Here is a 12,655-nt window from a genome sequence, read left to right on the forward strand (position 1 = left end):
TATTACTATACGCATTACATTATCATTAAAAGAGACTTACACAAATCAGGAGATGGCTAAAAATATTATTTTAATATTATAGAAAGTCTAAAAAAATAAAAAAATTTCTTTCAACCTTTTCTTCTTCTGAACTATAAAATCGTTATATGCTTTTTCTAATGACAGTTGCAATCATAAAAGATTGTGTTCTTTCTTTCATTATATAAAATTTGTGTTTTTAATCGTGACATGACCAAATTAAGCAACAGTGCAGTAGAATCGGTAACTTTACCATGAATTCTAATTTTATCTACTGTCGAGAGAGGGTGGGGTGAGTTTTAAGAACCTGCGGTACTCCGTCCAATTTATTTATATGCAAGAAAACATGGGGGAGGATAATAGTGAGATCTGTTACGAACTCTTTGTCACTGTTGTACAAAATTAGAGGCCACATGCAGCGAGGGTGGATCCAAAACCAACATTAAAATGGCGCACAGCAGGGCCCCGCTGCGAAGGAACCGCATTTAATGAAATCACGCGAGGTGTTATCCCCTCCGGGGCACACTCAGCTAATCCCCTTGGCCGTATTATTGCGTCACTTGTACCCTTGCACCCGCATTGCATCAACCATACGAAGGTGGTGGTTCATACGCATTTAATACTCTCTCTCTCTCTCTCTCTCTCTCTCTCTCTCTCTCGCAGCTTCTCTCTCCAGCAGAATCAAAACACTAAATTAAAAATTTGGAAAAACTTCAAATATTCTAATGTGATTTCACTTTTTCTCATTTTAGTATTCTATGGTTTAAAGTGTATCAAGTTAGTACCATATAGTTTTACACTTTTTCACTTTAGTATTCTGTGGTTTAAAGTGTATCAAGTTAGTATCATGTGGTTTTGCACTTTATCATTTTAGTATTATGTGGTTTCGCACTTTATCACTTTAGTACCCTATGGTTTAAAAATCACAGGATACTAACTTGATACAAAAATAAAATCACAGGATACTAACTTGATACAAAAATAAAACCATAGGATACTACTAACTTGATACACTTTAAACCACAGGGTACTAAAATGATAAAGTGAGAAACCACAGGGTACTAACTTGATACATTTTAAACTACATGGTACTAAAATGAAAAAGCACGAAACTACAAGGGGGGTTTTTCAAGTTTTTCCTAAAAAATTTATATATTTTTTCAACCAAGAATCTTTTTCTTCTGCTCTATCTCTCTGTCTTCTATATACTGCTCTTTTCAGCACTATCAGATCAAGGATTTAAATGTCGTAGCACGGAGTCGTGCCGGAAACTTGCCAACACGACACGGCACGGTGCGTGCTGAGCCTTGCCGATGCATTCCGATTAAAAAAATTCTTGTGTACCGACATATAATAGTATGAAATATTTATTTTCTTTAGCAACAAAATATTCTAACTATTTATTGTATCTTTTCTTCACATCTTTTGAACTTTATTGAGGAAATTATTTACTAATTTAAAGAATAGAGAGTTTTGAGCTGTGTCATCGGTACGGGGTCTGTATCGTGCTGGCATCTTGTTGACACGGTACGGCACGGTAGATACGGCCTGTGCCGACGGACACTTAAAACCTTAGATCAGATACACTAAATTAAAAGTTCTATATAAGAATTTCATCTTCGCTTCTTGTTATGTATGCTAAGACTGTAATGCTCAAACAATTTTATATTGGATAAAAAAATAATTCTGATTAGAATATATGAGGCTTCACACGATAATAATAATAACTGGACTTAAACATTTTAGGCCGGTTGTTTAAGGCCCAACGAGTTATTATTGCTAGCGGATCGGATCATTACAAAGACTCAATTTGAAATTACAGTAAACATGTATTGTGTACAGCAAAGAAAAAAAAAAAAAAAAAAAGTATGATAGAATAACATCTTGTTTGTTTCTATACAAAATAGCAAATTTTGTAATGGCATAAATTTGGCTGAGAGATAATTTCTACAATTCTATTATACCAAACGAGCTCTAAAAGCTTTTTTCTTTTTGTTTTTTTTTGTTTTTTTTTTTTTTGTCGAACACACGGTTAGAGATTGATAAAAGCAAAAATAAAAGCAGGATCAACCAGATGGGTCCACAAATGAAGAGCCATCATTTTTAGGGTTTGGTTGGTGAGGTTGGTTAGGAGTTCACCTTCCCCACTCATTTTGTCCTCTTGCTTCTAGTTGTTGTGTTGAATATCTGCATCTTCCATTTTTTTTTTTTTTCTTTTCAANGAAGAAAAAAAAACAGAAGAATTAATGATATTATATATGGAAGTGCTTACGAAGAGTGCAGTGTTAATGTATAGTGGAACTGATATTGATGTTGATAGATAAGCTTATCGAATCTAATCACTATTTTTAATTGTCAAATTTGGTCAAATTTGATAACTCAATGTTCGCGCAATAAATATAACTGACAAACACCGCTGATTAGTCACATCAATTCCTATGCACTATATATATGAACAATTCATCAGCAACATTAGAGAGAAACTCGTATTACTATACGCATTACATTATCATTAAAAGAGACTTACACAAATCAGGAGATGGCTAAAAATATTATTTTAATATTGTAGAAAGTCTAAAAAAATAAAAAAAATTCTTTCAACCTTTTCTTCTTCTGAACTATAAAATCGTTACATGCTTTTTCTAATGACGGTTGCAATCATAATTTTAATTAAAATATTAAAGAAAAAAAGATTGTGATCTTTTTTTTATTATATAAAATTTGTGTTTTTAATCGTGACATGATCAAACTAAGCAACAGTGCAGTAGAATCGGTTACTTTATAATAAATTCTAATCTCATCTACTGCCGAGAGTGTGGGGTGAGTTTTAAGAACCTGCGGTATTCCGTCCATTTTATTTATATGCAAGAAAACATGGGGGAGGATAATAGTGAGATCTGTTACGAACTCTTTGTCACTGTTGTACAAAATTAGAGGCCACATGCAGCGAGGGTGGATCCAAAACCAACATTAAAATGGCGCACAGCAGGGCCCCGCTGCGGAGGAACCGCATTTAATGAAATCACGCGAGGTGTTATCCCCTCCGGGGCACACTCAGCTAATCCCCTTGGCCGTATTATTGCGTCACTTGTACCCTAGCACCCGCATTGCATCAACCATACGAAGGTGGTGGTTCATACGCATTTAATACTCTCTCTCTCTCTCTCTCTCTCTCTCTCTCTCTCTCCTCTCGCAGCTTCTCTCTCCAGCAGAATCAAAGCACTAAATTAAAAATTTGAAAAAACTTCAAATACCCATTTGTACGTGGTTTCACTTTTTCTCACTTTAGCATCATGTGCTTTAAAGTGTATCAAGTTAGTACCTTGTGATTTTGCATTTTTTCACTTTAGTATCCTGTGGTTTAAAGTGAATCAAGTTAGTACCCTACGGTTTTACACTTTTTCACTTTAGTATCCTGTGGTTTAAAGTGTATCAAGTTAGTATCCTGTGGTTTCACACTTTATCACTTTAGTACCTCGTGGTTTAAAAATCACAGGGTACTAACTTGATACAAAAATAAAATTACAGGATACTAACTTAATACAAAAATAAAACCGCAGGATACTAACTTGATGTACTTTAAACCACATGCTACAAAAGTGATAAAGTGAGAAACCACAGGGTACTAACTTGATACACTTTAAACTACATGGTACTAAAATAAAAAAGTGCAAAACCACAAGGGGGGGTTTTTGAAGTTTTCCCTAAAAATTTTATATATTTTTTCAACCAAGAATCTTTTTCTTCTGCTCTATCTCTCTGTCTTCTAGATACTGCTCTTTTCAGCACTATCAAATCAAGGATTTAAATGTCGTGGCATGGAGTCGTGCCGGAAACTTGCCGACACGATACGGCACGGTGCGTGCCGAGCCTTGCCGATGCATGCCGATTAAAAAAATTCTTGTGTACCGACACATAATAGTATGAAATATTTATTTTCTTTAGCAACAAAATATCCTAACTATTTATTATGCCTTTTCATCACATCTTTTGAATTTTATTGAGGAAATTACTTACTAATTTAAAGAATAGAGGGTTTTGAGCTGTGCCATCGGTACGGGGTCTGTATCGTGCCGGTATCTTATTGACACGGTACGGTACAGTGGATACGGCCTGTGCCGACGGACACTTAAAACCTTGGATCAGATACACTAAATTAAAAGTTCTATATAAGAATTTCATCTTCGCTTCTTGTTATGTATGCTAAGACTGTAACACTCAAATAATTTTATATTGGATAAAAAAATAATTCTGATTAGAATATATGAGACTTCACACGCTAATAATAGTAACTGGACTTAAACATTTTAGGCCGGTGGTTTGAGGCCCAACGAGTTATTATTGCTAGCGGATCGGGTCATTACAAAGACTCAATTTGAAATTACAGAAAACATGTATTGTGTACAGCAAAAAAAAAAAAAAAGTATGATAGAATAACATCTTGTTTGTTTCTATACAAAATAGCAAATTTTGTAATGGCATAAATTTGGCTAAGAGATAATTTCTACAATTCTATTATACCAAACGAGCTCTAAAAGCTTTTTTCTTTTTGTTTTTTTTGTTTTTTTTTTTTGTCGAACATACGGTTAGAGATTGATAAAAGCAAAAATAAAAGCAGAATCAACCAGATGGGTCCATAAATGAAGAGCCATCATTTTTAGGGTTTGGTTGGTGAGGCTGGTTAGGAGTTCACCTTCCCCACTCATTTTGTCCTCTTGCTTCTAGTTGTTGTGTTGAATATCTGCATCTTCCATTTTTTTTTTTTTCTCTTTTCAATAGAATATTTGTTTCTTGCTGTGTATATATACAAATGATGAGGATGTTTGCAGGTGATGGAACTAACTAAGTTTGACTTAACTTGGAGTATAGCAGAGTGTGGGGTGGACATTCCCCAGTCTCTTCATATTAATAAATAAATATGTAGTAGATATGCTGGGGTTGGAGATGAAAAACTTAAGAAACTCAAATGATGAGGAAATATGATACCAAAATTGTGGATAAGTAAGCATCACTCTGCAGGGGATCAGCACGGATCTCAAAGTTGATCCAATGATTGCAAAAGTAGGAACACAGGGTCTCCGTGATTCCAAAAGCATTACATAAATCAACCTCTTAATAAAGCACACCAACCAACATTGAGATGCATTCAGTGTAAAAATTATACATACCCTAGAGTTGGTTGATCCTTTTCACAATGCTATGAATTTTCTCCCATAACAAAAATTGAACTGCATTTAAAGGTTAAAAAAGGGAAAACTTCAAATATCACCTATGTGGTTTCACATTTTCTCACTTTACTACTTTGTAATTTAAAGTGTATCAATTTAATACCATGTGGTTTCATTTTTATCCTTTTATTATCGATTTCACCAATTCTTTTTATGAAATTAATAACAAAGTTAGAACTAAAGGGTAATAAAGTGAATATTCGATAAACCTAAGTGGAATATTTGAAGTTTTTTATATATAATTTAACGAAATATTAACGAAAAAGCTGACGAAAAGATAAAAATGAAACCATAGGACATTAACTTTATACACTTTAAACCTCAGGACACTAAAGTGAGAAAGTGCAAAATTACATGGGTGGTATTTAAAGTTTACCCTAAAAAAATTAATTTTCTAGCCGAGAATGTCAATAAGGATCCCTTATGATAATTGCTACATAGTTTCCAATTGAGGTTCTACATCTGATCATCTGTTAAAATAGCGAAATAAGTATGTTAAAAGAATCAAAATTTTCAGACCCACAGGGATACAATAACCTCGAGTAGCACCAAAAGCATAAGCATACCTTAGACTTTACCCTAATAACCCGACGATTTAGGATACAACGCACCGCTGTACACAATGAGGTCACGGGGCAGATTTTGTTCTAATTAGAAGCTCCTTCAGCTTCATTCTAAAATCATCCTCGCTTTTTCCCTCTAAAGGCATGATTTGCAAAGAAGAACACAGGACCAAAACATTTATGTCATCTATCTCTCCGAGAATATGTGGATTGCGATCATAATCCTGGTCAGAAAATGGAGGAAGTGAAAATTAGAGAACACTCGCACGTTAAAAGAATGACATCAATAACACTGTACCTTACCGACTGTCCCTAGAGCAAGTGGCAAAGGATTTGGTGGTTGGTATCCGAGGTCCCAAGTTCGAATTCTAGTTGATTCACATTTCCAGCTAAGTTTATTTCTAAATGAAATAAACGAAGCGGGTAGCGTGCTACCTATCTCTCTCAAAAAAAAAAAAAAAAAAAAAAAAAAAAAACACCGTACCTTCTCTGTTACTACGACAACTGTCTCCTTATTGTAGTCAGCAGCAAGCTTTGCAGCTTTCTCTCTGATCAATTGGATATCCTGGAATGGTAATTAACTAATTAGCTCAAAGGGAATCATCAAATAGCATCATATATTTCAGTAGGTAAGAATCCTCTGCGCGCTGAAACCCTTAAGAAATATGATCGCTTTCACAATTACGTCAATTATGTAATAGTTTCTTTCTTGCACCATAAGTTTGTTAATGAGTATTTGAGAGATAAAACTCTAGTTTTTATGTTCTCGAAAGATGGAAATAGTGTCCAGATTAAGTTCGGCCAGTTAATTACAACTGGCCGAACTTGAGTGGCTTTCGCTAGCTTCACAAAAATTAAGGATGTTTTTGGAGAAAAATTAACAGATATATTAATGGCTGATTACTGATAACAAAAGCAGTAAAGAAAGAACTCACGCTAGCTTTAAAAGGATGATGATCAAGGAAGTCCAGTCTACCAACATGCAATGGTCCAAGCTGCAGCAGTTTGGAATTATTAATGAAACTCCATACGCAACAACATGGATGTTACAAATGTTGGAAAAACATAAAGGAAATACAGCTGGCCATCAACCATAAAGAAACAATATATAAGAAAACCGTGTAGATATTCCATCGAGGACAAACAAGTATCTTTCTGATTTAGACAACACATTCAGAAAACCAAATATCTAGCTAAAATGTTTTAAACCAGAAAAAGGTGGTATATATATATATATTTTTAAAAAAAGAATATAAAATTTCATTGAGAATCGCCGTGATTACAATAAGCTCCAGAAATATCAGGTTTAAGAATAGGGGCTAGTCCTTCTGGGAAGGATGATGCGAAAAGTACAGTAGTAGAAGACGCACCATCCGTGGTTAGCCATCCAATCTGCAACTATTAACTTCGCAGTAGACATGGGAAAGAGGTGTTCTAACTTGATTTAAAGAAGAACGTTCGAGGGCTACACAAAATTCTATTTCACAAAATTACTTACTTGACTTAGGCAGACTCCAGAAGTTGAACTTTAGATACAGAACATATTCACGCAAAATGGAAAACGAGAAAAAAAAAAGAAGATTACCTCTCTAACTGCGTGGAAAAAGGCATATGGGAAGCCAATTCCAGATACACATAATACAGCAGAATTATTCAACATAGTTAGCGGGAATCTTGAATGAGGATTCTTAACTCCGAAGAGATGTGACGGGACTAATCTACTGAAGAACATTGGCAGGGTTGCACATATATATAGGACTGTTGATTCAATGATTTTAAGCTGCATATCAGACACCTGTGAAGAAGTAAATGCAACAAAAGAATAGTGTTTACTACGTTTAATAAGAAGCACCGTCATTCATTGCATTTTAGAGAAAGCTTGCAATTATTTGAATCATGTAGAATATAAATGATAAAAAAAAAAACAACCAACCAGAAGTAGCTCATATATAAGAAACTTGACCCTAGATACTACAATAAGAAGTGGAAGTCAGAAACTACACAACATTTCCCTTCATGATTGAAATTATTCATAGATGAGGATTCAGTACAAGAAAAGATGCATGTCAAAGAAAAATTAACTATCTCTGCATACGAGAAATGACTAATTTCCAGAGAAAACGTACCAACTGTCCCAGCACTATATACAAGTTAGACAGTAGAACAACTTAAACGTACCAAATCCGCGTGATGGATAACTAAAATGTCCGCTCGACCAAGTGCACTTAATGGTTCCCTCAAAGGTCCACGTGGGATAAGGTGAGAGTTCCCCCATGGCATCATGCTATTTACCATAACGATTTCCACATTACGCAACAAACTCCAGTGCTGCCTACAACAACGAGATGAAGATATGGTTAAGACGAATACTGTGCTTCAAAGTGTCCACAGGACATCAAGTACAACAAAGACAATAAACAGAAAATGAAGGGAAACTCCATTGAATTTCAATCCTGACCAGATATTAGCCATTATTTTATTTTTGGAGATGAGGCTTTCGATCATACAGTAACATCTAGTTAATGGCAATAACTAGAGGTAACAGTTTTGAACATGAAGAAAGATTGTCAAAGGAAAAGAAAAGGTTAGGTAACATCACTATAGCTACCAATTGTGTTGCTAGTAATAGAAACAGCTTCGATGCTTCACGCCGTTACTTATAATAGCATCAGCTCACAGAACAGGAAAACATGAAGGTGGTGATACATCGGGGACAACACTTCCATTCTTCTGCTAATAATTTAGGACAGACCATTGTGGATATACAAAGAATAAGCACATGGACTCATGAGAAGTCAAATAACAATAATAAAATTGATCACAGAAATTGGAAGCACATGAAAATCAGATCATCAAGAAGGTCAACCTATCACCAATTTCAACCCACTTAAAAAAAATAAAAAATAAGAGCTCCTATAATAACAATTTTAAATTTTGCATTTGACACCAAGAAGTTAAAATAGCTACAAATATACTTTGCACAGCTACAAAGGCTATCAGATGGATAAATACTATTCGGCACCTACTAAAGTCTTGTTCAGTGGCAACTAACTATCATAATATACTTAATTACCTATTATCCAGACCAAATAAAAATTCATGAGAGTATATATTCATTGTTTAATACCTGCATCCCATCATCCAATATTACCACACCAACTTTTCCATTGTCAGAGTGAGGTCCGAACTTGTGTGGCAATGTATGGTCCTCCATACATAACACACGGCAAGCATCAGTATAACCATGTTTATTGAGCAAAGAAGCAGCAGTAGCTGCCCTGTTAGCACCTATGCCAATTATTGCAGAAGTATCCTGGAGGTGCCTTTTAAGCATTTTGGCCTCGTCACCACCTGCATAACCCTGTGAAAAAAATTTGTGGACAATGAAGAGACTACTCCATCCTGTTTATTATAATATCTTCTAAGCAAAAACATAGACATAAATATGCATAAAGGAGATCTCTGATTTCAGAATTTTGATCAATAATGTTATGCTATGAGAATACGAATTTGTAAAATCAGAACATATCTAACTACATATGTAACATTTTCCCTGTGAACAGGCTACAGTTTAAGTTCCATTAGACATTTCATCAGCAGATTTACCAAAATCCATAAACACGTTAAAGTTGCTAGTTCATAGACAACTCTAACAATCTTCTGTTGATATATGTGTTAGAGAAGAGAAAAGAGAGGAAAAACCATTCAGTTTTAAGCTTGATACCGAAACTGCTTTGTGATGTTGAATTCCTGACGGTAAGGTGTCGCATGAGATAAGAAATCATAGTAACGTCAAGGAAGAAGGAGAAAAGCAGCACAATATCTGCGTTACAGCTGGGTTAGCAATAATGTCTAATTTTTGCCGAGGGGCAATCAACGATCGATAGTTCGAAGGTGCCGTCAACATCAACAGTTGTAGCAAACCGCATTACTCTGCTCATACTGAAAGGGGCCGTACAACTCTTCTATGTGTAGAAACTAAGTTATAATTTACTCTTAACAGTTTATTGCTAAGGCTACAAAACCAAGGAAACATTACATGGAATTGCAATGATGATATTAAACACATCACAAGGATATCAGAAACAGCTTCTATGCTCATGTTTCAAAAGGAAAATTGTTGGCACAACATGAAATGGTGTCAAATCTTTCAGGAATTAACTAATCATAAAGTTGTGAGGATGAGAGGCGTGACCGCGCATGGTAAAGTTATTGGTCGTATCAGCTCCAATTCAAGGGAAAGTTGGGATTTTTAACGCATCGGCTAATAACAAACATCTAAAAAAAGAAATTTCCGATATAAGATCGTGGCACACAACATCTGTCTATAGAGAAGGAGATAGATACTCTGGTAAGGACGAGGGGGGCGACCCCGCATTCGTCGAAGAATCGGGCGATGAGCTCCACCATGGGTGTCTTTCCATTGCCACCCCACGTCACATTCCCAACGCTTATCACCGGCACCGGCAACCTAGAAACCCTAAGAGAGAGGGACAAAAGCTAGAAACCCTAAGAAAGAGGCAAAGGAACGGGGTTTGGTTAGGGTTAGAGGTTTGTGCCTGTGGGGGGAGAGTAGGAGGCGGCGGCAGCGGCGGAGGAGGAGGGAGAGGCGATAGAGGGCGGAGGCGGAGGAGAGGATGGGGAGGAGGAGGCGGCGGTGGAGGCGGGGGAGCTCCGAGAGGCGCGCGTCGGGGGTGGACGCGATTCGGAGTATCGCGCGCTTCAGAAACTCCATTGGAGAGAGAGAGAGAGAGAGAGAGAGAGAGAGATGAGCGGAGGAAGAAGACGACGACGACGACGCGCGCGCGTCGCAACTCACGACCGCACTAGCGGGCACAAAATTTTGGCGGGCACGGGTACACGGACCGCTCCATTCACCGTCCATCAGATGGTACGAATCTCAAAGCCGCATTTTTTTTATTATTGATCGTGCGAAATAGCTTCTTAATAATTAATTAATTAATTAACACAAAGTAATTTACCAAAAGTTGTAATGTTGCTATATTCTTTACCAAAAAAAGTCGTTTTTGTTTAACGAAGGATTCTTGTAATAAAATAAAATTAAAAATTACAGGGTAGTTCACTATAGCTTTGTAAACTATAAGATGACAAAGCGAAAATCTACTCCCCAATAAAACAAAAAGTTTCAAGAAATATTTTGATCTAAGAGAAATAATACTTGCACACCTAAAAAATAAGGTGTAAATCTTACCGTCACACTTCCAAAGATTTAAAAAAAAAAAAAATCTTTTTTGATATTAAAAAATAAAAATATTAGTGATGAGTTAGGTATAAAATTTACAAGACAAGATAAGGAATCTGTTTTTTTTTTTTTTTCGTGAATATTGGAGGTTGAACTCGCGAGTCGCGACTTCGAGAAAGTCATAGCTATTGATGTTTATTTCTGCATCAAAGCAACGATATCATTCAAACTCTCGCTCATAATTATATTGAGATCGATCTTCGACTTTAGTGGAATAGGAGTGAAGACGAATTCCGAAACTTATAAGTTCCTAACCCAAAAAAAAAAAAAAAAAAAAAAAAAGTGCTGAAGATGGGCCTAAACATAGGTTAGATGAAGGCCCGTATTGGGGGAGGCTTTGGCCCAACACAAACTTCTAAACCCCCCACCCCTTCACGCTCTTTTTTAAAAAAAATAAATAAATAAATTTAAGTTAGAAATACAAAAAAAAAACTAAGTTTTAAACATAAATAGAATGTCATGCATCAACCATCAAATTTTTTTACCACTTGCACTAAGAACAGTTAGTTGCATTACAGTTTATTTGACTTATCACTTTTTACATATTACGCTATCGGCTATTCACATGCTTTTTGGAAAATTAATCACCCAAGTTTAACATAACAAACAAAAATATTCAAATCAAAGGATCCAATTAATCCATTTCATCGAGCCCATGCTCTACCAAATAAATAACGTTCAAATGGATAAGCCCATTTGGTTGCAGGTCACATCACCCTGCTGGATCCTTAGCTCTTACTACTTCAACTCTTGTTGGTGCTTGTGATGTTCAACCAATACCACCTGGTGGAAGTTACCATACACCTACCTATCATTACTACAAGTTTCTCCAAATGATCGTATGGAGATCATGATCCTCTAAGCATCTTCTCAAAACATTTAGGGTAAATTAAACTCGTGAGCTCGAGTTTGCGTAGCTCGCGAGTTAAGAGAATCCTTACAAAGTACCAGATTCATATATTGAAATGATGTCCTATTTGCGTGTTCTATGGCATGTACTAGCCTTTTTTTTTAGAGGGATAGGTAGCACGTTACCCGCTTCGTTTATTTCATTTAGAAATAAACTTAACTGGAAATGTGAATCAACTAGGATTCGAACTTGGATCTCGAATACCAACCACCAAGCCTTTTGCCACTTGCTCTGGGGATGGTCGGTGTCATGTACTAGCCTTAATTTGCTTTTATGGTAGTTGGATATGTAAAATTTTTTTTTTTTCTGCATATCGGACGATCTCACTGTCCATTTGACAACATGATGCATCTCAGGAGCTAGTCCCACTAATTATTGAATTAATCACAGCTAATCATAAACTATCATCATTCATTATAATTTTGATGAGTAAAAAATTTACCACTCCACGGATTCATCTCAGACAATAGAATATCAGGTAGAAATATAAAACAACAACAATATTTCGAACTTATGAGGTACAATCAATTAGTCTTATATATATCAATATTAAACACTAGAAACATAGGTCGAAATTCAGAATCTTTTACAAGCAATTAAAATAATCTAGAACTAATTCTCATGTTACTATATTATTTAAAAAAAAATAATTTGATGGAAAACAAATAAGAAT

The 12,655-nt window shown here is 35.6% G+C and overlaps 1 protein-coding gene across 4 annotated transcripts; it reads right to left on the reverse strand.

Annotated features, from left to right (window-relative positions):
• LOC109713493 (probable tetraacyldisaccharide 4'-kinase, mitochondrial) lies at positions 5,551–10,644 on the reverse strand. 4 transcript variants are annotated; one of them, XR_002217110.1, is made up of 9 exons: positions 10,369–10,635; positions 10,157–10,289; positions 8,937–9,170; positions 7,988–8,137; positions 7,395–7,604; positions 6,745–6,804; positions 6,294–6,374; positions 5,813–6,033; positions 5,551–5,716 (listed from the first exon to the last, which is right to left on the reverse strand). XR_002217110.1 is itself a non-coding variant. In XM_020237604.1 (9 exons), exons 1-9 carry the CDS (start codon positions 10,542–10,544, stop codon positions 5,997–5,999), a joined length of 1,146 nt encoding a protein of 381 aa, XP_020093193.1. In that variant the 5' UTR covers positions 10,545–10,644; the 3' UTR covers positions 5,652–5,996. The 4 variants fall into 4 exon arrangements, 3 of the variants coding, with proteins under 3 accessions (XP_020093193.1, XP_020093192.1, XP_020093191.1); XM_020237604.1 differs by adding an exon at positions 6,113–6,177 and having other exon boundaries at positions 5,652–6,033; positions 10,369–10,644; XM_020237603.1 differs by having other exon boundaries at positions 5,652–6,033; positions 10,157–10,280; positions 10,369–10,634.

The sequence above is a fragment of the Ananas comosus genome, linkage group 7 (assembly GCF_001540865.1).
Source record: "Ananas comosus cultivar F153 linkage group 7, ASM154086v1, whole genome shotgun sequence".
Classification (NCBI taxonomy): domain Eukaryota; kingdom Viridiplantae; phylum Streptophyta; class Magnoliopsida; order Poales; family Bromeliaceae; genus Ananas; species Ananas comosus.

Coding starts and splice junctions, on each gene's coding strand:
- LOC109713493 (XM_020237602.1), bottom strand. CDS start 10,544: ATGGAGTTTCTGAAGCGCGCGATACTCCGAATCGCGTCCACCCCCGAC. Junction 6,805..7,394: donor TTTTCCACGCAGTTAGAGAG/GTAATCTTCTTT, acceptor AAACTGCTGCAG/CTTGGACCATTGCATGTTGG. Junction 6,034..6,293: donor TTGTCGTAGTAACAGAGAAG/GTACGGTGTTTT, acceptor TTTTCTGACCAG/GATTATGATCGCAATCCACA.